Raw genomic sequence first — 27,531 nt, forward strand, 5'->3', positions numbered from 1 at the left:
TTTTCAAACGGCGATCTGCTAATAACAAATCGTGAACTTTGTCGATATTTTCTTCAGTGACAGCAGTTGACAGCCGTCCGCTGCGAGGGTCATCTTCCACACTCTCTCTGCCAGATTTAAAAAGGGCTGTCCATTTTTTCACAGTGATGTACGAAGGAGCAGACTCTCCCAAAACTTCACCCATGTCAGCTTTGATTTGAGATGGGGTCAACCATTTTTTCGTCCGGTATTTTATGACCGCACGAGTCTCCGTCTTCTCCATTTTTGACAAAGCATGTGCACACTGACTATCTGCTAAGCTGTCGTGGCAAAACTTTATGACAAATCAAGCTGAAATTGGTATCGTATCTCTAGCAAAGATGGCTGAATTATTCCCGCCAAAAATAAAATTGATCGCAGCACCGCATATAGGCAAGGCCGCGAACTTTCCGAACAGCCCTTGTAATTCATGGAAAAATTATTTATTTCACAACTCTTACAAATGATTTTACTGTGATTACCACAAACAAACTTATTTCATTCATTGCACTGGCTATTTGTCTTGCTGTCTTTATTTGAGACAAAAGTTGATCTCTTGATCTCATTTTCTGGCTACCTGCTGGACTTGACTATTTTTTTAAATTCCATAATAAGGTATTCTTGAGCAATGCATATCTGACAATGCTTGATAATTTATGAATTCATTCATCAAATAGTAAAAAATAATAAGAGAACAAAAACACAATTAGTCCACAGTTAGTATTGCAAGAACTAATGAGTCTTACAAGAAATTAACACTCATTTCTAGTTTTATTCTAACAACAAAAAATCCACTTTAAATGCTATGTAACAGAAAAGGTACCCTGATGTTCTACAAGACCTCAAACATAAAACTATAAAATACCCTAAATCAAAAAAGCAATGTAAGTCTCCTATTAGTATATATGTTAGGCTCAAAGATCAAAAATCACTCATTGAGCGAAAAAACGGCCACGAAGCAAAATTTGTGTCGTGATTTTCATTATATTTGACCACAACATGTTCAGGTTAGGTTAGGTTACTTGGTTACTTTTCAACATGTAATCAATTGTGAAAAATCTGTTGCAGTGCTCGATATGTCAACGTTTTCTAACAACTGATTTACTAAAAATAACTTTGACAGGAACTTTTATTAATAAATCAGTCTTTTTTATGAGAATCAAAAAATTTTTTCAGTTATTTATTTTTACGAGAAGTATTACCGTGACATTTCGAGTTGCATTTTGTTCTTTAAGCGACATTTGCATTTTTTATCAATACAGTGTCTTTTACAGTGATGCATTATAAACCCTTGCTTACTTCCAGATGTTAACGTGGATGCTGAGCAAAGTGTGAAGTTCATGGGACGTCCTGAATGTTAATAAAGTTATTCTCAGAAATTGTAAATTTATTACGAGCATAAAGCGAGAAGACCTTTGTTTCTTAACTGATAGAGACCCAATGGATTAATGCTCATAACAACAGCTAAAACATTTCTGGGAGCTACATGTCCCCAATCAACATCAGGCACCCTAACTAAAACATTTGAACCAATTTCAACCTGTCCGAGTAACCTAACCTGAATGCATGGTGGTCAAATATTATGAAAGCCACGACACAAATTTTGCTTTGTGGCCATTTTTTTCATTCAGTGAGTGATATCAGTCTTTGAGCCTAACATATACAGTACATCAAAGTGATGAACCTGAAAAATTAACCATTAAAAAGTGTCTATGGTCAAAATGATCCCATGATACTTAGCACAGGTTAGTCTATCTGAAAACATTTAAAGAGTTATTATAATTAACAAATTGCTATGTATACAAATTAATTGAATTCAGTCTTGCCTACAGATTTAATGAATGGAAAAAAAACTCAATGAGAAAAAAACAACCAAGAATGCATTGTGAGTTTATAGAAACAACCACAACAGGAAATTTCATTTTTTGGCTGCTTATAAAGTGTCATGATAAATTCTGGCATTTTAAAAAATGCACTGGTGTGAAATTTGTATCATGACTTAATGCCGAGATGCATTGTAGTCTTTTTTTTTTTTTTATCAACATACCACAATGCATTGTAGTCATTCATTTCCTATTTATTCTGTAGTAGTAAATAAAGAGATAAAGTTCTGGATATATGACTAAATATGTATAATAATCAAGAACAATGGGCAAGTTCAATTATTTGATCATGCCAAGGAAATAAATGACATAACTAATTTACACAATACAATAATTTCATACTAGTCTTGTATATTTCTTTCATTTTATCCTTAAAGGTCATTTCTGAAACACTAAAGCAAATGGGCAAGCTCAATTATTTTTGCAGTTCCTGCAAAAATAATTGAGCTTGCCCATTCATTTAAAGTTTAAAATTACAGTTGATATATTTCAAATGTCATTTACACTTTTAATCTATGCAATATACCTCACAATATAGTTTACAAAGTCCTGATTACTACTAGACATTATATTTGAAACTGGTAGAAGAGATAATGAACTTGAGGGGACATCATGTACATCAATGTTGTTCTTATCAGCTGTTATAAACTCTCTATGAGCACAGAACAGCTCAAGTATGCCTTCTTTGGTACCTTTTGGTTCTTTTATAGTGTTTAGGACAGAAGGAATATAAATTCCTTCTATCCTAAACACTTTATAAAAATCTGCTGCTAAGAGACAAAAAGAGCTTTTTTGTCTGTGTAGGCTTAGATCAATAACTGGAGAACATGGTTGTTCTAGTTCAATGGCATATGGATTCTTGAATTATTAAACAAGATTATCCAATAGCATTAAAACCAAATCAAGGACTCAGAATTAGAGATTACAAAATTTAATTTGTGTAATTACTTGTTCAAACTAATATTTTGAGTTTTTTGTTATTCCTTATTCTTAAAAATTTGTGAAGTCCCAAATTTAATATCAATATTGTCCTGTCATTAACTGTATCATCCTTAGATTGTGTGTTATATAATTAGTTATAATTAGGTTGTTTATCCTGTAAATTAGTTATGTCATTTATTCCCTTGGTATGATCAAACAAATCAAATTATCGTCCTAAATGATGTAAAATGGGAAGGCTGATAAATCAAGCCTTTTACACACTAAATACACACAAAGTAGAAGGCATGAAGAAAAAGAATAGTTAAGATAGCATAAAAGTATGTAATGTGAAATTTATAAAAACACAATTTTTAATAATTTCATATTAGTCTTGTATATTTCTTTCATTTTATCCTTAAAGCTCATTTCTGAGACACTAATGGTTTTGTGAAGAAATCAACTTGACCATTATTTAAGGAATTAGATATGAAATCTAGCAGAGACATGTCCACTTTTTTGATCATAAATCACATAGAAAAGACATTTCCTAAGAGCAGTAGATATAGTATAAAAGTAGATATAAAAATTCATACTAAAAGCTATAAAAATATATTGGAAACAAATAAGTGAGAAACTCAATCAAGATTAAAAAATTTTATTTTTAAATAAATATTGATATATTTTATTGAAAGAAAATATATTAATTTAAATATGAAAAAAGTTTTGACTCAAAGATATTTTTATGATTTCTAAAAAGTCTCTTGGCGACTTTCGATCAAATCACTTAACTACTTCATAATAAATCATAAGTTGCAAAATTGGCTGGCAGACAAGCCATTCCATTGTGCAAACCACAAATAATTAAAAATTGTTTTTGTTTTCTTTCTTTTCACACATAGCCATAGATTACCCATATCAAAATATGATGATGATATTTTTCTTGTATATTATCTACTAGTCCTAGTATTTTTTAATTTAGTGTTTGATGATGATGCTTTAAAACTGCATTATACCAAGAAAATGATAATTAATTATAAACAGTTATTTAATAAATAAATAAATAATGTTAAAACAAAAACTAACTGAAAGCAAGTTAATCAGGGATTGTCTATTCTTGCTGGAACACATTTTTCAGTGCAGTCATTTAACTTCTCACCAGACAAAGAAATCAGCTCCATATTAATGTAGTGACTGAATATTTCATAAATGATTTTAGCTAAAACAAACATTAAAGAACATGTTGAGTCTGTTCCTCATATTAATAATTTAATAACAACGAAGAAATTTTTGAACATTAACTATACGGATTTCTATATCCAATCATGTATTATCCAAATATAGAAATAACTTATAATTTATTAAAAAACTAGATAGATTTGACAATTTTATTGTATGTTTGAAAATTTTGCTAAAGCTATTCATTATCATTTTTTCTCATTTCTATTACAATATCCATTATTTAAATAAATATATATTCTACTTTCCTAATGCACTAGTGCTTAAGCTAAATTGCATCTGTTTAATCTGATTAGAATATCAGGATATAAAAAATCAATTTTCTAAATGTACTAGCACAATATTCCATCTTAAAATAATAAAGTATCTAATTTATAATGTATTACTTCAGCACAGTTACTCATCAAAATGAACTTACAAAAAACTTATTTTAATAAACTTTATATTAAATTATTTTTGTGCAAGATTTTGTAAAAATTGTGCTGATGGGTTGATTCTATTTGTAAAATAGGATAGACAAAGTGTATACCAAAAATTTTAATGAAAAAGAAAAAAAATTCAGATCTTTACATAATATATTTAATACATCAAAGCTTTTCAAAATATCATCTCAGGAAAATTAGCCATTTCAGCCCATTTGTGGAGTTTTTGTAGTCTTCCACAAACTATATTCTTTATATATGTCAGATTAAAACATCAGCTTATAATTTCTTTCTTTTCAATTTTATAGTTTTAAATTTTACGTTTATTTTTGATATTTCTTGAATTAAATGTGAGATTAGAAACTCAATGAGAAACTCTCTCTTACATAATCATTTAACATTTAAATTTGATAGGATGCTTTAGTCATGAAAAATGTTATTAAAAGCCAATAATAATTTTAGAATTTTATGACGCAGAGATAATTATTAGGTAAATTTTAATTACTGTTAATGTTTATGTAATTCTTACAAATGTATTTATGAATAATTTGAGACTACATTATATCAAACAGCTGAAGTCATTTCCATATTTAAGGTTTTCTTCAATTTATTGTTAGTTTTCATAAGAAAATAATTGCTCAGATCTACACTAGATATATCAAAAGAAGAAAACTTATCTACATAGAAAAATAAATAATATTTTAAGAAATTTTAGTACAAAATGAAGTAATTAAAATATTAATTACCTTTTAATTTAGTGCGAACCCTATTGGCAGTTTTTTTGATATCGGCCATCAGATCTTCTAATTCTTGTTTCACCTCTAAAATTTTAAATTCATTTAATCATAAAATTTTAACCATTCTTATTTAAGTTTAAATTAATGATTTTCTCAAATATTTTTAATAAGAACTGAATATTACCAAATAGTGAAGTATAAAAATATGAAGTATACACAGAACTTTTTAAATTCATATTAACACTGACTAATTCAGTTATTTTAGTTAAATAACTCAGAAAATATTTAAACACAATAATTGGAAAAAAGTTTAATTTTGAAATTTTGTTGTTAACATTTTTCAATGAGATTAAGAATTTTATAATTCAGTTTTATGAGTAAAGTATACAGTATAATTATTCTAATTTAGAAATCTTTCTGGAACGTTGTCATGTGTGACCGATGTCATCATTGTAGACTTGCGCATTATCAGTATTGTGTTACTTTAGAGTTTTATTGAGGAAGGCTTTCCATGTTGTTGATAGCATCATTTCTTGTTTGAAGTTAATGCAGTGCTTATTCCTGAGGGTGTTAAGGTATATGCATTTGAGGTGTTCTGTGCAAAACATGGTGTGAATAATTCTGGATAGAGGGAATAGCAGCTCTATTTTCTATTCTAATTTATTTATTATTACATTACTTATAACTGGCAAAAATTTAAAAGATATAATTATAAAATTTAAGTATTTTAAAAAAATATTGATGTTTGAAAGAAAACAGGTCTTGTTTGTTAAAATTCTTCAAAATTGCTATAACAACAAGAGACAATGATGAGTTCATGAACCTTCATACTACATTTATTGTATACATATTGTTCATATACTATATTCCAATGGGAATATTTACAATCATACACTTCAAATCTAATATACCTTTATATATGAAGAAGAATACGTTTCAGATTAACAAAATTAAAGAGAGAACAACTATATGAAATGATCAAGAAATGGAAATATAAAAAGAATGTTTTGTTTAAATATTTATCTTAGAACCTTATTGCTAAAATGGTTAAAAACAAGTAAGATAAAAAAATGTACTGTAATATTAAATAGACAACTGGGAGAATTTCAAATATATCTTAAAATGGAATATGCATTTGGTGTTTTTGAAAAATTAAGAACAGAATTAAAAAATTTAGATATTACTTTAGTACCAAATCATACAAGAACCATAGAAAAAAATTTAATTTATTCATTGGATTGCAGTTGTTTACATAAAGATATATTGGGGAAACCGGAAGAAAATTAAAGACAAGAATTAAAGAACCTATATATGCCATTAAAAATAATTTAATCTCGTTGTCAGTGCACAATATTGTAATAATGAAGGGTGTGAAATCATTAAAGATAGTATTAAATTTATACTGACAGAAAATAATCAAATAAAAAGAAAATTACAAGAACATATAGAAATTTTGAAAGTGCATGAAGATGAGAAAATGAATAACAATGTGGAATGACATCATATTACAAAACTTGACAAGGCAAAACAGATGATGGAATGAAAGTCACATCATAGTGTAAAGGAAATTGTAATAAAGCTGCTAAATTTGGCTTTTTATTATTTTTATGAATTTGTTTGAAGATCTTATTTTATTATTTTAATAACAGAAAGGTGTGAAAAGATTACATTAGGACAAGATATCAATCCAATAATATTTAAAGGAAAACTAACTATTAATAATGTAAGTTTTTAGATTCAATTCATCCTTTTAAGTTTATAATATAATTGACAATAATTTATTATTAATAGTTGAATTATCTCTCAAAATTTGGAAAAGGAGAGAAAAAAAGAGAAATTTACCAGTCATGGATAAAATATAACTCATCATTAAAATTTATATGCTCAGTAGTTTTTGGTTTTAGTATATTGTAAGGTATTAGTTATATTACTGTATGTAAACAGTGCACTGTATATATATGGGAAATGTTTTAGTCTTAGTTTACTATTTATGTTATGATGGTCTTGATGGATACTGGTGTCTATACTGTGTGAATGTATGTAGGCTGATGAGGGGTCTTTGTACCCGAAATGCATTCCTACTAAAATTTGATTGTAATTAATTAAAGGCTATTTTTAGTAAAATCTAGACTATTTATTCCAGTCAACCTCTGATATGATAAGCCCTTCAATTTATTACAACCCTATTTATTAGGCTAACTAATTCTATCTAAAAGAATATTTATATTAAATCATTTAATAACAAAGTTGGTAATGGGTCAAGCAATTCTCAATGACTAAGACTAATTTAATTAATAACCAATTAAGAAATCAATTAGAATTTACTGTATTTCAATGGCATACATCAGCTCCTACTCAACTAATTTACAACAAGGCCTGAATATAGAACTGGCAGAAATACTGCTGGTCTAGATCTTGTACTCTGAACTATTAAACAAGTGGAGAGGAGTGAGTGATCGATCATGTTACTAGCTCTACATTGATATGCAAAGAATCATATACTGTGCTATTTATTAAGTCAAACTATTATTTACAATTAATGAGAGAAATTGCACTTCCATTCTCTAACTATTGTTGTGAAATCAGGCTTATGATAGCATCATAATTTTAATGCATTGTTCCAAATGACATTGAGTTAGGTAACTCCTGTACTTGTTTGTTATAATTCATGTAGGGAAAATGGGATGGTTTGGAAACCTGCAATTAGCTGGGAGTCCACCAGTTGAGTAAGGCTGGCATACATTATTGAGAATAAAATCTAAGTTTAATAATAAAATGAAATTTTATTCTATAAAAATTACAAAAAAATTTATTAAATTTTATGTCTTATATTATATATTAGACTTATAGTAATTATAAAATGCATACTCTCATCAGTTTGAGGGGCAGAAAGGATGGCACTATGCTTCTTTTTAACTTCTTCCACATTAGTTTGAATTTTATCAATATTTTCACGAACTTCTTCAACCTAATTGTCAAATAAATAAATAATTAACAATATGAACATTGAAAAAATCATATATATTCAGTATATCTTGCAAAAAATAGTTTCATAATAAATTTCAAAATTAAAAGTAATTTTTTATTTGGAATATAGGACACTTTCTGTAAAATTGTAATAAAGCTGCTAAATTTGGCTTTTTATTATTTTTATGAATTTGTTTGAAGATCTTATTTTATTATTTTAATAACAGAAAGGTGTGAAAAGATTACATTAGGACAAGATATCAATCCAATAATATTTAAAGGAAAACTAACTATTAATAATGTAAGTTTTTAGATTCAATTCATCCTTTTAAGTTTATAATATAATTGACAATAATTTATTATTAATAGTTGAATTATCTCTCAAAATTTGGAAAAGGAGAGAAAAAAAGAGAAATTTACCAGTCATGGATAAAATATAACTCATCATTAAAATTTATATGCTCAGTAGTTTTTGGTTTTAGTATATTGTAAGGTATTAGTTATATTACTGTATGTAAACAGTGCACTGTATATATATGGGAAATGTTTTAGTCTTAGTTTACTATTTATGTTATGATGGTCTTGATGGATACTGGTGTCTATACTGTGTGAATGTATGTAGGCTGATGAGGGGTCTTTGTACCCGAAATGCATTCCTACTAAAATTTGATTGTAATTAATTAAAGGCTATTTTTAGTAAAATCTAGACTATTTATTCCAGTCAACCTCTGATATGATAAGCCCTTCAATTTATTACAACCCTATTTATTAGGCTAACTAATTCTATCTAAAAGAATATTTATATTAAATCATTTAATAACAAAGTTGGTAATGGGTCAAGCAATTCTCAATGACTAAGACTAATTTAATTAATAACCAATTAAGAAATCAATTAGAATTTACTGTATTTCAATGGCATACATCAGCTCCTACTCAACTAATTTACAACAAGGCCTGAATATAGAACTGGCAGAAATACTGCTGGTCTAGATCTTGTACTCTGAACTATTAAACAAGTGGAGAGGAGTGAGTGATCGATCATGTTACTAGCTCTACATTGATATGCAAAGAATCATATACTGTGCTATTTATTAAGTCAAACTATTATTTACAATTAATGAGAGAAATTGCACTTCCATTCTCTAACTATTGTTGTGAAATCAGGCTTATGATAGCATCATAATTTTAATGCATTGTTCCAAATGACATTGAGTTAGGTAACTCCTGTACTTGTTTGTTATAATTCATGTAGGGAAAATGGGATGGTTTGGAAACCTGCAATTAGCTGGGAGTCCACCAGTTGAGTAAGGCTGGCATACATTATTGAGAATAAAATCTAAGTTTAATAATAAAATGAAATTTTATTCTATAAAAATTACAAAAAAATTTATTAAATTTTATGTCTTATATTATATATTAGACTTATAGTAATTATAAAATGCATACTCTCATCAGTTTGAGGGGCAGAAAGGATGGCACTATGCTTCTTTTTAACTTCTTCCACATTAGTTTGAATTTTATCAATATTTTCACGAACTTCTTCAACCTAATTGTCAAATAAATAAATAATTAACAATATGAACATTGAAAAAATCATATATATTCAGTATATCTTGCAAAAAATAGTTTCATAATAAATTTCAAAATTAAAAGTAATTTTTTATTTGGAATATAGGACACTTTCTGTAATAAAGAAGTTCAAAGCTTATTTTATATAATAATATTTATTATTATTATTTACTGCTTTAAAAGGAATATATTTTGAGTAAATAATATTTATATTAAGCAATACAATACTTAATAATATATTATATATAAATGTAGCAGCTATTTTTAAATAATAAAATTTTGTAAGTAATAGGTACGTGAACAAATTATTTTATATAATTTGCAGTAATTTGGCTAACTTTTGCCAAGTTTTATATATGAAAGAATTATTAAAGGAATATTATAGCAAAGATTATACTAAACATCATGTATTTAATGAGTCATTTATGAAATTAAAATATCATAATTTAAAAGTCTTTATTTGACATTGAAATATTTTAATTCCCAAAAAAATTCCAAATATTGAATAGTAAACGCTAAAAGTCAGTATAATCATAATTTTAACATTTTCATTTTCAAGCAAATATTTGTATACATGTGTGCATGTTTATTATTAATTAATATGTCCCAAATATAATTTAAAAATCAAACCGAAGACAATGTTTTAAAAAATTAATTAAAAAATAACATCATCTTTAAAACAGAATAGAAACTATTTCTTTGTATCTGTTGTTTTTTGAAAATAAAAACCTGTTATTCATTTTCAAGAGAATAAATTCAGACAGTACAAGTATTTGGAGGATTTGCTTATAATGGTTTAAAGTATCATTAATTTTAAATGAGATTTATTTAAAAAATAAAAATTCCTTATTTAATTTAGAAATGTATTTAAACTTTCTCTATTTTCTATAAGTAAAACTTCTGAATATGTAAATTTATTTACTTAGAGATATTTTTTTTCTCTCTCCTCAAATATACAACTCATAGATATTTTTCATTGTGATGTAAAATGCTTGATTTATTATCTAATAAAATTAAGAAATCATTTTTAAAAGATAAATATTTTTAATTATCTAATATTTTTGTAGCAAAATAACTTCTTTTTTTGTATATATGAATTTAAAAATTATAGAATAAAATTAATGATTTTAATTTATTTAAAAACGTTTGTACTAATTTCAACAGATTAAAATTACTGTAACAAAATTCTTAAATAAAATTAAAAAATATTGTCATATAGTAAAACCAAGTCTGAACTATAGAATTAACCAAATCATAGTCAAATTAATTAATTATCATACTAGAATTTGGCTAATGAGCTACATAAATAGTTCATTAGCCAAGTTCTAGTCTGATAGTTAATCCAGCCTCATTGTTTATTTATAAAGAATCAAGAAATAATTTCAACAGTTTGTGTATATAAACAAGAATTGGATGAGCAAGTGCCCCAGTTCCTGGTCCTGCACAAAGAAAAATAATAAATAAATAAATAACATTTAAAATATGAGAAGAAAAAAAAGAGCAATTCAGGAAATAAAATACAGCAGGACATACTTGTAAATAAAATGTAAATTTAATGTAGAAAACACTACAGTAGAATATTTTTAAAATTACATAAATATAAAAATCTGTATTTTCAATTTATAGCATTTAGTTTATATTTTAACAAACATTTGTTGCTACAGGGCCTTTACATAAATATATATATTCCTGATATGAATACCACAGATAAGCTGTTGACATCATAAAAATTTAAGATGGGCTGTCCATAAATGGCATCCACACTGGAAAGGAGAGAAGGGTTTATGACAAGTTAGACAAGGGAGAGGGGGTTGAGTGTTAGTGGGTATCCATTTATTTCATTAAATTTTGTACAGTTCATGCATTTTATTATATTTATTTCAAAATTTCTTGTGTTTCATTTCTACTTATGGTATCTATCATTCCGGGTCAAGTTTTGTTGAACATCCAGAGGGCAGGGGTTATGGAAATTTAGACAAACTGGGAAAGAGGGTAAGCAGGAGTAAAACTTTCAAGAAAAATGAAAACATAATTTATATACAGCCCCTTATTTTAAAAATTTCAATTTTTAGTAGTGGCAGATCCAGAAGAACCAAAAAGGGCTAACTCAAAAATTAAAAGTATTGAAATAATTATAAGTACCTTATAAGTCATGCACATGTTAATAAACTGTGGATGGTCCAATAAACCATATTTGCCATCATAAATGTTTTTTAAAACAACATTTTGAAGTATGAACAAATGCGCTTTAATATTTTCTCTTGTCAATGGCAAGGCTTAAAAACCTGTGTATCCTTCCTGTGGATCTGGCCTTTGATTTTAAGAAATTATAGCAAAAACAAAAACAGAATCTTCAACAAAAATTTTGGATAAAATCTAAATCTTTGCAGTCAGAGCATCGTCATTAGTTCTTGTATTAATTGATAAATTTTTCTAAATTTCATCATCATTAAACCTTGTATTTGAGTAAATAAATTTTATGTATAGTATATTCTACATTATTACTACTTTTTCTAAATAAATGACTAAATAATTAATTTTGAAAAATTATTATTCTTGAATCTACTTATTTTTTTAAATCATTATCAATTATATATTTTTATTTTAATGAGTGATATTTAATGAACTATAAAAATTGTCAAATCTACATCAAAATTATCCTCATTACAATATGTTTAAATTTACAAATTAACCCTATATGGACACATTAATGGAGACATTAAAAAATAAAAATATAATAATGGTTTCTGCACTTGATTAACAGATTTCAAATAAGAATTTAGGCCAGCAAAAATCTTAAACACTCATACATTACATTTCAGTTTTTAAATTGGAAAAATATACAAAAATTGCAAATGACTTTATGCAATGTTTATATATGGTTTATATCTAGTATTACTGGTTTAATATGCCACTGGATATTACACTAGCAATATTAAAATTTTGGGAAATTACATATTGTAAAATATACATGGGACTCAGATATTCTGGAAATATCATCTACAGATTTATTATTTTCTCCTATTCAAATTCCAGTAAATTTATATTTCAAAAGACAAAGCTCTAATTTCAAATAAAATTTAATGGTTTAATAATTTTTTATACTCAAGACAATACACAACATTTTACAGTAGAATAAATAGTACTGTCCTAATTTATATCTTGGAACAAATGTTTTATAGAAGAATATCTCAAGTTATATTTCAATTCTCTATTGAAAAATTTGGGACAAACTAAAATTCAAGAAAAAGGTAAAGGGGCTGTTGACATTTGTTAGACTTGGCAATATCAACAAAACAATCAATTCATATAAATTAGGGTTATTATATATGTAACTTGCTATCCATACATGTCCTCTTTTTGAATGTAAAATTTTTGTCTGAATAAATTTTTATAAATTTATTAAAAAGATAAAAATGTATTTTTTGAATTTTCTTTTCATTATAAAATAAAAAACATAAAATATTTAGTCTTTACATTACTCTTTAAAATCAAAAAGTTTCTTAGGTTGTCTTCTTTTTTATGATTAAGTTATGGTAACTCTATATAAATGAGAAATAAATGAAACTGGAAATAATAATAATACTTGTAGACTCAAGATTAGATATAAATGAATTAAGATATTTTTCCATAAAAGATTAATACTAAACCAACGGTAGACACTAAATACCATTATGAAGATCAAAGACATTACTTTATCATTTACTCTCAACAGATATCAGATTTGTATTAATTCCATTTTTTAGTAATACTCAAGAATGTAAAAATTAGGTCAAACAAAAATAAAAAATAATAAAGAAAAAATCATATATATAGAATAATAAAAATGAAGGTTAAAGTCCTTTTCTTTTTTATAAGTAATAGTGTTTTTTTCCATTTAATAAAATTTAATTTAATAAAAAGATAGAATAAGATGTCAACTTGCCATCTTTTCTGATAAAACAAAAATAAATTATAAATGAGCATAATATTACTTCATGTTTTTCATGAATAAAAAAAAAATTTATACATGTAAAAATTAAGAATTATTGTCTATATCGTCTGATGTAAGGTCAAAATAAAATTATTGACACAGATAAACACAATAAACACAGTTTGCTAAAAGTATTAATGTAAAAGTATATTTTTAGATAAAACTTCTAAATTTATATTTGAGAAATATATCATTAATTGCACAAAATTTTGTTAATGAGAAATACTGTAATTTTTGGATATATTGGGATGCCTGAAAGACAGTAAACCATTGTAAAGATTAAATTACTGCCTTATTCAAATATCTTATTACTTACAAACTTTACAAAAATTGTTGAAAATAAAATTTTGTTCAGCATAAATTACAATCCTCTGACACAATTTCACAAATTGCTGGTCATAAATCTATCGCTATCCAATAATTTAAAAACAGTCCACCGACCTTCCGACCATCCTTATTTGCTCTCGGATGATTTTTTTCTCCCATTAATTAAAAACAAGTTAATAAGATCTAACATATCTGAAAAATTCACATTTAATTTTGTTTTTAGATCATTTTTCATAGTTTTAATTTCAGTTTGAAGTTGATTCAATTTCAGAATTTTTCTCTGGTCTGTTTAGTTTTTCAAAAACTTATATAGTAGTTTTGGATTAATATTTTCTTGTTTCACTACTAATAATTTAAGAAACTCAGTTTGATATTTTATTTGTTTTTTATTGATACATAATATCAAATCAAAGAAAAATGTACCTGCAAACATTTTGATACATTTTAACACAAACTGTATATGAAATGTTATATGATAAGGCTGATTAATTTAGTATTGTTTGGAAACAATTATTAATTTTTTAGTTGTCAAAAATGAAGATTAGAAATGTCAAATACAAGCAATTTTGAAGATATAACCTAATAAGAGAACAATATTACATCAATGTTTTCCAAGTGATATTATTAATAAAATTGAAAAAAATTTAGGATTTGAATCTATAAAGTAGAAAATTAAACACAATACTAAATTATCATCAGCAATTTTTTAGTTTGTTTTATTTCAAAATTCTTTACAGAAGTATTTTGAAAAAAGTAAAAGAATCCTGGAATTCAATTTATTCTCCACTTTTAAACCATTTGACATCTTCAAAAGTAAAGAGACTAACATTGAACAGAATATTTCAAATAGAACAAAATGGTTCTATTTGAAAATAAATCTCGTACAGAATTTGTTTTCAAATAAAATAAAATAAAGAATTAAATTTTCAATGCCTGTAACAAAATTTTCTCAATATTGCAATGAATTCTAAAATATATAAGACTGAAAATTTGAAATCTGTCTCTAAAACATAATTTATTACGTAAAATTAGGAAAATAAGTAAAATATTATAATTTAAATTCGTATGAGACTTCTATTCTTCATAATTCCACATCTATTAAATGTTAACTGAGAGTATTAAAATATCAATGTTTTCCAAGTGATATTATTAATAAAATAGCTAAAACGTGCAAAAATTTAATAACATAAATTACTTATTTTATAAATAAATACATTAAAAACATCGTTATATCATTATGTGATTCGTGTAAGAACAATCGGTCCCCAAACCAGCATGAACTTTTATTTATATAAGGCAAAGCCCGTATCACACTATATTTGATATTAAAACGTCGAGGATCTAGCTAAGATTTCGAATACTGGATCAAGATCTAGTATTCATAAACATATATTTGTGTATGCCTCGGGCCCTTAAAAGCCCGCTACTGTCAATAACTAAAAACACACGTGAAGTTATAATCAAATTAAAAAACATTCTTGAAAAGGAATAAATTATTATAAGCTGTAAACAAATAACAACAATCATATACTTTTTGTTGTGGGATTCAACAGCATTTAGGACGTTTGAATATAACACAAATAAAAATGTTAAGAACATTTTGTATTTATAATGCAAATTGAAAACTTAATAATAATTTTAAAGTTCAGTAAAACCTGTCTAAACGGGAAAAATTCTTCGGAACGGTGGAATTTTCTTACGTTAAATAAAAGCCTGTTCAAAACGGAAAAATATTCGGTACAGTGCGATTCCGATTTACACAGATACTGTTCAAGAAAATACTTGATTTTAATATATATATTTTAAAAAATATAACCAAACGATCGCCTTAAATAGTCGGGCTAGAACTCCGTTAATTTTATGATTAATACTAAGTAATTTGCTACTAGAGGTAGACGTTATCTCTTAACTAAATTAATAATTTAGAATCATCTGGAAGAAAAGAACTGGCCCGGGGCGGAGCTTGAAACCGCAACCTTGGCTTGCCAGTTGTGCCACCCGGACCGGACCCCCAACAAGATTTCGCTTCCAGATGTACTTAAATTTAGATATAACCTTATGCAATTAATAATAATAATGCTTTTATTGGTTGTTTTTCGAGACGAAGGAGGTGATAATGGGGCATTCCTCGTCTTATACATCATTATAGTGCATTTACACTTTACACACATTTGGTTATGTTTACTCGATTCGTAGTGGGTAGAATGATGGGTGTGGGATCACTTCTAAATCATCATTAAAATGCATTGTCATCGGACTTAAGTATGTCCTCAAAGTTTCAGCCCTTCATCTTAATTAGAAATGGACGAAATTTGATTTGCAAGATTTGAAGACACCATACAAACCAAGTTAAATAAAAGCGTTTAACGAACGACATTCTACGGCATAATAGTGATCTTACAAAATTTGAAATTTACTAACAAATTTAAATAATTTTCGAAATACTCCGAGTGATTAATTGGGCTGCAATTTGAAAAAAATTATAGACCTATAAATTCCCATTGTCGTCCGTCCGTCTTTCCTTAATCTCGAGAACGGAGTTAGATAGATGAAAGACGCCACTAGACATGGAAAGCCTATGGGACAGGAACTTCGATGAAAACCGGAAGTCATGTTCTTTCAATTCAAAAATTTTCCCTAAAAGGTGTTTGATAGATGACCCGGCACGACTCTGTTAAAGGAAAGTATGATGTACAGTACAGTACAGTACGTGCAGGGGAGAGCCACTTAATTGGAGTGGAGAGCATATATTTTAAGTTAAATAAATTAAAAATATAAATTGCAGTCCGGCATTGTGACGATGTCAATAAATAATTGCTCGTTTTTATTGTTAACTTCCTAACACAGCGTTAATGCATGGCCATACGTCGACCATGGCTGGGGCCTCACTTTTTTAGGAGCATCATCTCATTGCTCATTAGTATTTGTGTTCTATACCTGTGTCTGTTTAATACCTGTAAAGAAATTGGGTCGGAGGCCTCAAAAGCGCTTTAAGAGACTTTTTAAATATTGATTTGCAAAGAGCATCCCCTCGTTTCCGAGATCACTTTTATTTAGCTAAAATGACTTTCTAAAACTGTACGTTTAAATTACACGTTTATAAATTATACATTTTAACAAATGATACGATATATAAATCTTTAGAAGGGTTCTTAGGAGAATTGATGGACATGGCAATTTAGTTAGTTGAAATCATCAGTTCCTGTCATTGTGTTTTTACGCAGGTTAGCGTATTTTCCAACTTAATGCGATTCGACAATTATCATCGATAAGAACAGTATACGAGGGAATTAACACGTAATTTTTACGTATTTTTATATTTAAATTCTTAATGCGGATTGCAAGTAACAGTAGGGTAAAGGAAATTAATTTTCAAGAGGGCACGTTCTACACAATGGAGTAAATTGCTGTACAATTATTTCCACCGTATAAAAACTCTTAATCTAAATAAAATAAACTTATCAATAAATCGAGGGAAAGCTTTAGTGACGTCGGCCGAAACAGTTTTTGGCAGTGTTCCAAGTCATTCAATTCTCTTTTTAGTTATAACGGCCGGCAGTTTTCTAACAAAACTCGGAGTCCATTTCATCACAACGGTTTTAGATAATTAAACAATTCTTCTTGGCATTTTTTCCCGAAGATTAAACGAATTTTCGCGTCGAACGAAAACGTATCATGTATTATAAATTGAATTTCATTTCTGCAAACGATTACCGTAAATGCTTAATAGTCTCTCGCTGGATGAAAATTAAAATAATAATTACACGTGATATATTTTAATAGTAGAGAGCGCTAATTGCTCGATTATACGCAGTATCGCATACAATTTTTCTTCATTTCGGAGAGTAAATTACCACCAGTGTTAAAGTACCGTACGAATGCCGGTTTGAAGTAGAAATCAGTACAATTTTATTTTTTAGGAAATTTAATTAGTGATGATAATCTTTTATTTTCATACAAAAGCTGGCTTTCTATTCGTTTAATTCTTCCGAAAAGGAAGAGGGAGAACGATAATGGGCCATTCCTACGGTCGAGTAACAATCTTAGGAGAATGGAGGCGCGCAACCACTAATCAATGGCCTCACGTAAGAGCCAGTTCCCGATCGATCAGAATTTATTGCGGTAAACGTACAGGTGGAAAGGTTTCTGCTTTTCTCTTCGTATAAAATTCCCCGTTTGTACTTAAGCGGAAGGTACAAATAGTAATAGGTACACCGGGAACGAAACGCGAAACATCGATACTTCGCGGGTGATGTCAACGATACAATCGCAGCTCCGGATTAAATATCGATCCAATATCATTCTCGTGAAAATCTTCACTCGCCACTGTCGAACTTCTAAACGACCTACAAAATTTATTACGCTGGGCGAATTCCTGATATCGCGTATAAACATACGCACAAACAATATATATTATCGTTTGATATTCCGAAAGTAGCGCGCTAACGACGCGAACAATGGACCGGAATGGAGTTAAAAGGAAGAAAAAAAAAGATAAATGACGGGATCAACGTTCGAAACTGGATCCATTCCAGAATTATTGGGACGACGACTTCCATTCTTATTTCTCGGTCTGGTTCCATCGACTCGCCACCATTCCGAGCTCTTTTGTCTGAAAACCGCAAAATACGCGGTAGAAATCCAATTACATATGGAAAAATAGCGGAGAGAGACCCGCCGTCTCTCTGCCGTAGTTATCGCAATGACGTCAAACGGGGGAGAAACTAAATCGATGACGATTTCGTCCGGCGCGCTCTTCGCCCTTCGACGCACCTCCGCAACCTACAAACGCGCTTCGACCCACGGACTATTAGGTTTTTATTCATTAAATTCACGCGAAATCTTGATATTTTTTTCTCGGAAACTGCAATAGATATAAGGAAACATTACAAAAGAAAACACCAGAAGACGTAACCGGAATATCTAGTCCGGATATGGCCCGCAAAAAGAAGGAAAATACGCATTGTAGCCGTATCGATCGCCAAGTCGACCCGCCTCGTACGTGTCCTCTTTACTAATTACGGGATAACAACGATCCCTTTCCTCACCGTCGGAAACTATACGATTTCGAATAAATCGTGGATGGTGTGCCGATTTATACTTTGGAAGCGATCTGAAAAAAGATCCGTTATAAGATCTGAGAAATGATTAATGCGTGATATAAATAATTCCTTTATTCCAACAGAGCGGCATACATGGCTAAGAAAAATATAAAATTCTTCTTGCATATTTAATACGAATTTGTAGACACGCCATTGATTTCGTTACAGTACTTATTAAAAAAATATAGGTTTCGGATTTCTATATAATTTTGTTCTTGGGAAAAATGGGAAAGCAGTCTCTCGTTTCGATTTTCACTGTATCTATAACCGAGGCATTAAAGGCGTGAACCTGTAGCTCTAAGAGTCCGACTTCGAGTGCTGGCTTACAAGTTTTTACAAATGATTTGGTCTCTGTTATGTTGGGTTCAGCCTCCATTGCGTATTTGGACGAATCCATAATGGACATAAAACCTTTTACTGCCTGCAGGATGGTGAAGATTTTATATGTATTTGTGGAATTTTTAAAAAAATGCAATTTCGTAAATAAAAATTTAAATTATTGATACGTTTAAATATAATAAATCGTTAAAACTAATATATGCGCAACGGTTTTGATATTCCGTTTTAATATTCTAATAATAGACGAAATCAATTTACATTAAGGTATGTATCATTAGGGAAATGAATGATTTTCGAATTTAAAACATTAAAAAAAGAGAAGTGGACTCGATTTAAAATAGTTATTGGAAGATAAACGGATTCGAAGATTGTTATTTAAGTTGCAAAAACTGCTTATAAAGATAATTCGGTTCATAAAAATGTTAACGACTTGTTTCCAACAAAACTATTCCTTTATAGAATTTAACGTTATTCCGCAATGTATTCGTTTCCTGAAAAAAATTTTAAAAACTCGTAGGAAATTTTATCACTAAATTAGATCTTCCGATCGGAATTAGCGATTAGAAAAGGTTAATCAGAAATCAATAATTCCGATCGGAAAATACGGCACGAAGCCGCTAAACGTACGAGAGATAAGTTACTGTCAGAATGATTATAGTATTAAGCTACCTGAATCGCCTAAACGCCAGTGGCAATGCACATATTTTTATATCGAAAACACTTGTTTCCAAGTAGGATATTGACGTATTTCAGAAGTAAAGATCGGAGTTGCGGTAGAAATAGTAGACCTATTATTTTTACAATTAAATTAAATAATACAGAAATGAATACGAATCCCAGTATCATTCCAACAATTATTTTTCTGTAAATTTCAACTAATTTATAAAAATAAATATGCAAGATCGCCGTACGATCATAGACGTAAAAGGTATCAGTTTGTCACTCTAGAGAGCAGTGGTTCTCGGCCCGTGTTCAGCAAACTTGCCTTTCATTTTTTTCCCCTCCGTCAAACATTCCAGCTTATTTTGATCATAAAATACTGTCAGAATTTAGTTACACGTTGTGTATATAAATATTAAATTATTATTATTATTATGTAAACCAAATAAATGTTTTAAAAATTTGTACGATATTTTTTTTCAAAATGAAAGTACCACCAAAATTATATTTGGACAGAATAAAAAATAAGTAAACGAATTGCATAAGAAAATTATATCGTGCATTTACATTTTAAATAAAAATTTTGAAAAACTTTACAAATTGAGAATCTAATCTAACGAGCCGGCAAATGGACAGACCTTTGTTTCGTAGATAAAAAAAACACTGTTGGAATAAAGAAATATGTATAATCATTCCTAAAAACCCTATTATGAGGAACAATCTCAATAATTACAGATTCGTGTTTGCAAATGAATAGAACAAATATTAACGACTGTGCATAAAATCTAATATTTTTATAATATAATACATAGTATAAAATTCCAGGAGTAAAATAGAACTGCAAAAATTGTTCGGGGTAAAGGATACGCCACACGATCAATAAATGTCTGTGTATATATTCTTCTATTATTATTTATCTCCAAAAAGCACTAAATAAAAAGTTCAAAATGAAATATAGAGATGTGGAGTCGGTGTTAAGCTGGATATTTATACTAATCATAATATATTAAAGTATTAAAAAGTTATTGCAATTCATACCGTAGATGTTAGCCAGACTATCTAGCTTTAAATGCTAGCCAAGTATTTTCGCGTACCCTATTCATTACGATTAGATATTATTTATGTAGTTTGCAATCATTTGATATCAACTACGTTTTTTTATTCTAGTTCCTACTTTATTCGTCCGTCTTTTTACAGGATTTAACCTTCTGCAACTATACCGTATAATACACAACACAGATAGCTAATTAAATAACCGATTGAGGAACTAATTGATAATTATTTTTATTGTCTTCACTCGATTATGATCTTTCTGAATAACAAAGTAACTTCAAAATCACTAAATTCCGAAAGGTGACAGTTTGGTTATATAGTCTCTGATTTTTATATTTTCCTCTAGACCAGGCTACTCGCGGGGTCGATGAGGTCGAAATAAGACATTGTACAGACAGGCATATATAATAATAATAATAATAATTTAATATTGTTTAATCATTAAAAATTCTTGAAAATATTTTCATTTTCAAAACTTTTTAAATATAAAAAAAGTNATCGCTTATGGCGCCATCTTTTACGAGATTCTATTAAAAAACTTTTTATATCATAAAATGTCAAAACGATTAATTTTGAAGGTAGGGATGAGTTTTATAAAATATTGTAAGTGCTAATAACGAGTAAAATCATTAAGTCCCACCTCCACTACGCTTAATTTTGAAGGTAGGGATGAGTTTTATAAAATATTGTAAGTGCTAATAACGAGTAAAATCATTAAGTCCCATCCCCCCTACGTGACCCTCTGTATCTTCTCTCTCATTCGACCTTTAACTACCAAAATTTAGTAGTATCGAGCCCCCTAATACGCAAACCTCCCGCAAAATTTCAGGAATTTTTGGCAAAAGGAACAGGAGTTATTAAGCTTCAAAGAGGGTGGAAAAAAATACAAATAATTGTATTTTTAATTGTTTTAATTAAAATGAAACGAGAAAAATGCTTATCTTTTATCATGGATTAGTTTATATTTAACTATAGAAAAATAAAAAAAACGGAAAAAGTGTTTACAAATTGTCTTTTATCTGTGTTCACCTTACACTTAATTACAATAAAACGAAAAAAATTAAGATAAAATGTTTAAGAATTAACTGTTATCGTTGTTTATTCACATTGTGTGTAAATAAAAATTTTTAAAAATTGCGGCAGAAAAAACAATAAAAACTGTCTTTTTTCATTGCTTAAATTTAAGTAAAATAAATTCGTTATTTAATTTCTAATTTTTAAGCAAGCAAACTGGAATTTGCTTTAGAAAATGCCTTTGTTTAATTAATGATAATTTACAATTAAAGCAAGACAATAAGCCAAAAAAATATTTCAATATTTACTTTTAATTTATATTATTTACTGTTTCGTATTTAATTAATATTAATACAAGAATTAATTTACAGTTATTTATGCAAAATTACAATTAAAAGGGGAAAGGAAATATAAAAATTAACATTTGAGCATCGTTTAATTTACAAGACAACGATATAAATGCTGTTTAAACATTCTATTTTAACGTATTATTTAATTTATTCTGGCTTCTAAGTGATATATAATGTTGTAAGCTGTTAAAATTTAACAATTCATGTATACACGAAGGTAAACTTATTTAAATATTAATTGAGATGCAAGCTGCTATACAAGCTGTCGACATATTATATAACTTACAGTTATGTTTGTAACACGAAAATTAGAGGAAAAAAAGTATTAAAAAATAATATACATACATATGTAGGGTCGATGAAAAAGGCTGGACATCCCTTTTCTAAAGAAATCTAAATAGCAAACAAACGACCCAGTTTATGTAACTAAATAAAATTTCAGCACGTGAATGGTCCGATGGCCATAGAGGTAAAGGCATCGGCCTAGGCTCTGGAGAATCCGGGTTCGAGTTACCTCAAATTTTCATTGTCGGGTTGACTCAGATCTGTCGGAACCTGTCCTTCGCCACACGGCCCTATTGCAGACTAAAGGTAATTTAGACGCAATATGAACGCAGCCTCAGCTGCCATAAGGCCAGGTCTTAGTTTTCTTTGAGTGGCAGCCTAAGCTTGTCACGGATTCGACAAAGCAAGTCGATAAGTTTGAAAGTATCCTTAGTGTTAAACAAAATTAAAATTATATAAAATTTCAATTATTATAGTTAATTTTTACACTTGTGATAAAGGTCGAATTATATTGGTAACACGCATATAAAATACGATGGCCACTTTTCGAAGCAATTTTTTAATGACAGTTTAATATTTACTCAAATCCGATTCGAGAGAGGAGTTATCACCATAATGTGTAATGTAATGTATTTGGAAATATCTCGAAGATTTTCAAATACATTCTTCAACTTTTTGTTTTTAATCAATCCAAAAAAAGTTATTTAATTGAAGATCTGAAAACTTTCCATTCCATCGTGTAAGACAATTAAGTTTAGACTTGGACCAATCAGTTATAGAAACTGTTCGATATTCTTCAATACTTCACTCAATGCAATAAAATCAGTATCTTCACGTTTCTCGGATATAACACATAAAACGCATCATATTCATTCGGAGTAACTTCTAAATCTGAAGTTTTCTTTTCTTAATTTTTTGATTCTTTATGCGATTGGCTAGATGACAAACTTCAATTTTGTTAATTATAAATGGGACTCAACTCCCAAGAATTTGAATCAGATTCGAATCCGGTTCCTTATGGACTGGACTGATGGAATAAGGCAACGCAACACTTGGGTGATTGCCAAGAGGATGTTCTATGGGAAACTGGTCCCTATTTAGACTTATACACGTGAAGAAAATCTGGAAAACTCCACGTGGCAAGCCCGTTGGAGAGGTACAAACACCAGTTCAACTACAGTATTCAGTGCTTTTATCTGCTCTCCCATTGAGCCCTCTTAGGTGTATGGAAATAATGAAAAAGTAATGGAAATATCAACATACAGATCGATAACCGGTCTGAAATTTAAATTTATCAAACCTGATAAAACATTATCTCCTTGCAATGTCAAATTTCAGATAACAAGCGAAAAACCAGAAACGAAAAGAATCAGTATATACAATTCTATATTTTACAGATTTAGCGTGCAATTCATCCTAGCCTTATAACAAATAGGGTTGGCGTCAGAAAGGGCATCCGGCCGTAAAACCTATGCCAAAACTACATGGAATGTCTGCTAGACTACAAGTAAGTTATAACTGTGTTAGGACGTCCCCTCGAAGCCATGCGCAGTCATGTCGCCCGAAAACTATGTTAAATGAGCTGGGGCTACCAAGGACGGGTTCGGAAAAAAAAGTTAGTCCATAGAGAAGAGGAAGAAGTAAAGTACAAGAATAGGTACTTTAAACATCGGAACATTGAATGGGAAGAATAGAGAGTTGGTTGATCTTATGCAAAGAAGGACAGGGAGCACTTTGTGCCTGCAAGAGACAAGATGGAAAGAAAATAAAGCTAAAGAACTAGGCGAAGGGTACAAGCTGTTTGTGAGTGGAGCGAATAAGAGAGGAAAGAATGGAGTTGGTATCGTAATTAATAAAGTTCTAAAAGACAGACTCTGTGAGGTTAAACCAGTGTTTTTCAACGGGAGCGATATCGCCCCCATGTGGGCGTTTTTCCATATTGAAGGGGCGATTAGTAACAATTTATATTTTGGGAACGAAAAACAATTTTCTGGGCGATATAGTAAAACATTATATTAAGATTAATTAGATATTTTATTCGTTATATCATACAATAATTAAACAAATAACATTATACTAGCCACTAGTCTATTCAATGCAGTACGAATTTGGCGTTAGCCTTGGCCCTGGGCATCGGAATTTTGAAGCGAAGGGGGCGATACTGCGTAACGGTTTTATTGAAGGGGGCGACGATTCGTTATAGGTTGAGAAATACTGGGTTAAACGAAGGTGTGATAGAATTATGAGCGTTAAGTTGGACGTTGGTCAAATTTTCATTACGATTGTGTGTGTGTGTGTGTGTGTGTGTGTGTGTGTGTGTGTGTGCTCCTCAGCCAGGTAGTGGAGAAGAAAAGACAAACTTTTGGACAGATCTCGACCAAGTTATAATGTGTGTTCCTATGAACGAGAGATTAATCTGTGGGGGCGATTTTAAATGGTCATGTTGGGAAGAGGAAGAATGCAGAAAGAAGAGTTCTTGGGAAGTGGAGTGTGGGAGAAAGAACAGTCGATCATGCTGTGGCTTTTGACCTAGTTAACACCTACTTTGAGAAGAAAGCGAATCAACTGGTTACATACACGAGTGGAGGTAGATCCAGCCAGATTGATTTTTTCTTGTGCCGCAGAAGACATCTGAGTGAAGTGAGAAACAGTAAAGTGTTAAATGGAGAAAGTGTTGCTGCACACCATAGAGTTCTCCTGGAAGATTGTGACTTTCTTATGGGCCATTGTTAGAATTGTGTTAGCCAGACTGAACAAAGGATCAAATGGTGGAGATTGAAAGAGGAGGAATTAAGGAAAGAGTTTAAGGTAAAAGTGTTAAATCCAGTTCCTGGATGCAAACACGATGGTTGCTGAATAGTAATTGCATTTTGAAAGTTGGAGAAAAGGTTTTGGGAAAAACTTCAGGCAAGAGGTGGCCAGAATGAAAGGAACTTTGGTGGTGGAATGCTGAGGTACAATCCGTAGTTAAACAAAAGAAAAAGGCAAAGAAAAGGTGGGATTTGATGGGAAGGCCTGAAGATAAAGAAACTTACCATTTGGCAAATAAAATGAATAAAAAGACGGTGGCTATTGCGAAAGCAAAGACTTTAGAATAGGCTTATAAAGTTTTCGAAAGGAAAGGTGATGAGAGGCAGTTGATGAGAATTGCCAAAGCAACAGATAGAGCATCAAAAGATTTTACCTCTATTAAACTAATTACAGATGATAAGGGAGTGGTATTACAAGATTACGAAAGGGTCAAGAAAAGATGGAAAGTATATTTTAGGAATTTATTAAATGAAGAAAACCCCAGAACTTTATACGAGAATGGAGAGGCAAATGAAGGAGTGGTGCAAGATATTAGCAGAAAAGTGAAAAGTGTGCTTAGGAAAATGAAGATGGGGAAAGCAGTAGGCACTGATCAGATTCTGGTTGAGGCTTGAAGAGGTTTGGGTAAGAAGGAAATTGATATCCTCTGGGACCTTATGAAGAAACTCTGGCAGCAGGAGAAGATCACAGACGAATGGAGGAAGAGCATTCTGCTGCAGATCTTTAAAGGTAAAGGGATGTACAGAATTGCGGAAATTACAGAGGTATAAAGTTATTGTCCCATACTATGAAGATTTGAGAGAAAATTGTAGAAAAAAGGATTAGGCAGGAATCTGAAATTGGAGAGGAACAGTTTGGCATTCTGCCAGGAAGAAGCACGACTGATGCTATCTTTGCTCTAAAACAGCTGATGGAAAGGCACAGGGAAATGCAGAAAGATTTGCACACGGTGTTCATAGATCTAGAAAAGGCGCATGATAGGGTACCAAGGCAAGAGGTATGGAGATGTTTGAGGAAAAGAATGTTCCAGAAAAATATGTTAGGCTCGTCAAGGAATTGTACGAGGGAGCGGAGACCAAGTTAAGAGTAGTGTGGGCACTACAGAAGGGTTCTTCGTTAATGTTGGTTTACATCAGGGATCGGCCCTTAGCCCTTATTTGTTTGACCCGATAATGGACGAGTTGGTGTGTGACGTGTAGTGTGAGGCTCCGTGGAGTATGCTGTTAGCAGATGATATTGTGCCGTGTGAACTTTCCCAAACCAAGGCTGAGAAGAAACTGGAAGATTGGAGGAAAGTTTTGGAAGAAAGAGGCATGAAGATTAGCAGACTAAAACAGCTTATATGACTCTGAATGGTAGAAACGTGTGTAATATTAAAATCCAAAAATGTGCCGACCTCTTTTGTTCCGAGTTTTAAATATCTTGGGACATTTGTCGAGATGGGAGGAAGATTGAACTCGGAGGTGCAGCATAGAATTCAATGTGGATGGATGAACTGGAGGAAACTGAGCGGTGTGTTATACGACAAGAAAGTTAGCTGCAATCTGAAAGGAAAATTGTATAAATCGGTTGATAGACCCGCAATGTTATATGGAGCTGAGACACGGGCAATAACAAGAGCCCAAAAAAGAAAGATGGAGGTGGCGGAGATAAGAATGTTGAGACGGATGTGTGGAGTGTCGAGGAAGGATAGAATAAGGAATGATTTTATTAGAGGTTCTGTTAAGGTGGGCCCATCGAGCAAAAAGATGCAAGAATGTACGTTGAGGTGGTTTGGCCACGTAAAACGAAGAAGCGGCAATTATGTTGGAAAGAAGATCGGAAAATGGTAGTAAAAGAAAAGAAGAAAAGAGGAAGACCAAAG

General features: G+C 29.9%; 1 protein-coding gene across 1 annotated transcript in view; it reads right to left on the reverse strand.

Moving 5' to 3' along the window:
- The window catches only part of LOC111639106, a 135,643-nt gene that overhangs the window by 35,550 nt on the left and 72,562 nt on the right, over window positions 1-27,531 (reverse strand). The window contains exons 3-7 of the mRNA XM_023384884.1: window positions 9,631-9,730; window positions 5,227-5,301; window positions 5,051-5,157; window positions 1,413-1,576; window positions 1,318-1,368 (exon numbers count right to left, since the gene is read on the reverse strand). Of these exons, the coding sequence (XP_023240652.1) occupies window positions 1,318-1,368; window positions 1,413-1,576; window positions 5,051-5,157; window positions 5,227-5,301; window positions 9,631-9,730 (497 nt within the window). The remainder of the gene's footprint in view (window positions 1-1,317; window positions 1,369-1,412; window positions 1,577-5,050; window positions 5,158-5,226; window positions 5,302-9,630; window positions 9,731-27,531) is intronic.

The sequence above is a fragment of the Centruroides sculpturatus genome, unplaced genomic scaffold, assembly GCF_000671375.1.
Source record: "Centruroides sculpturatus isolate CEXI.00-Female unplaced genomic scaffold, Cexi_2.0 scaffold1238, whole genome shotgun sequence".
Classification (NCBI taxonomy): domain Eukaryota; kingdom Metazoa; phylum Arthropoda; class Arachnida; order Scorpiones; family Buthidae; genus Centruroides; species Centruroides sculpturatus.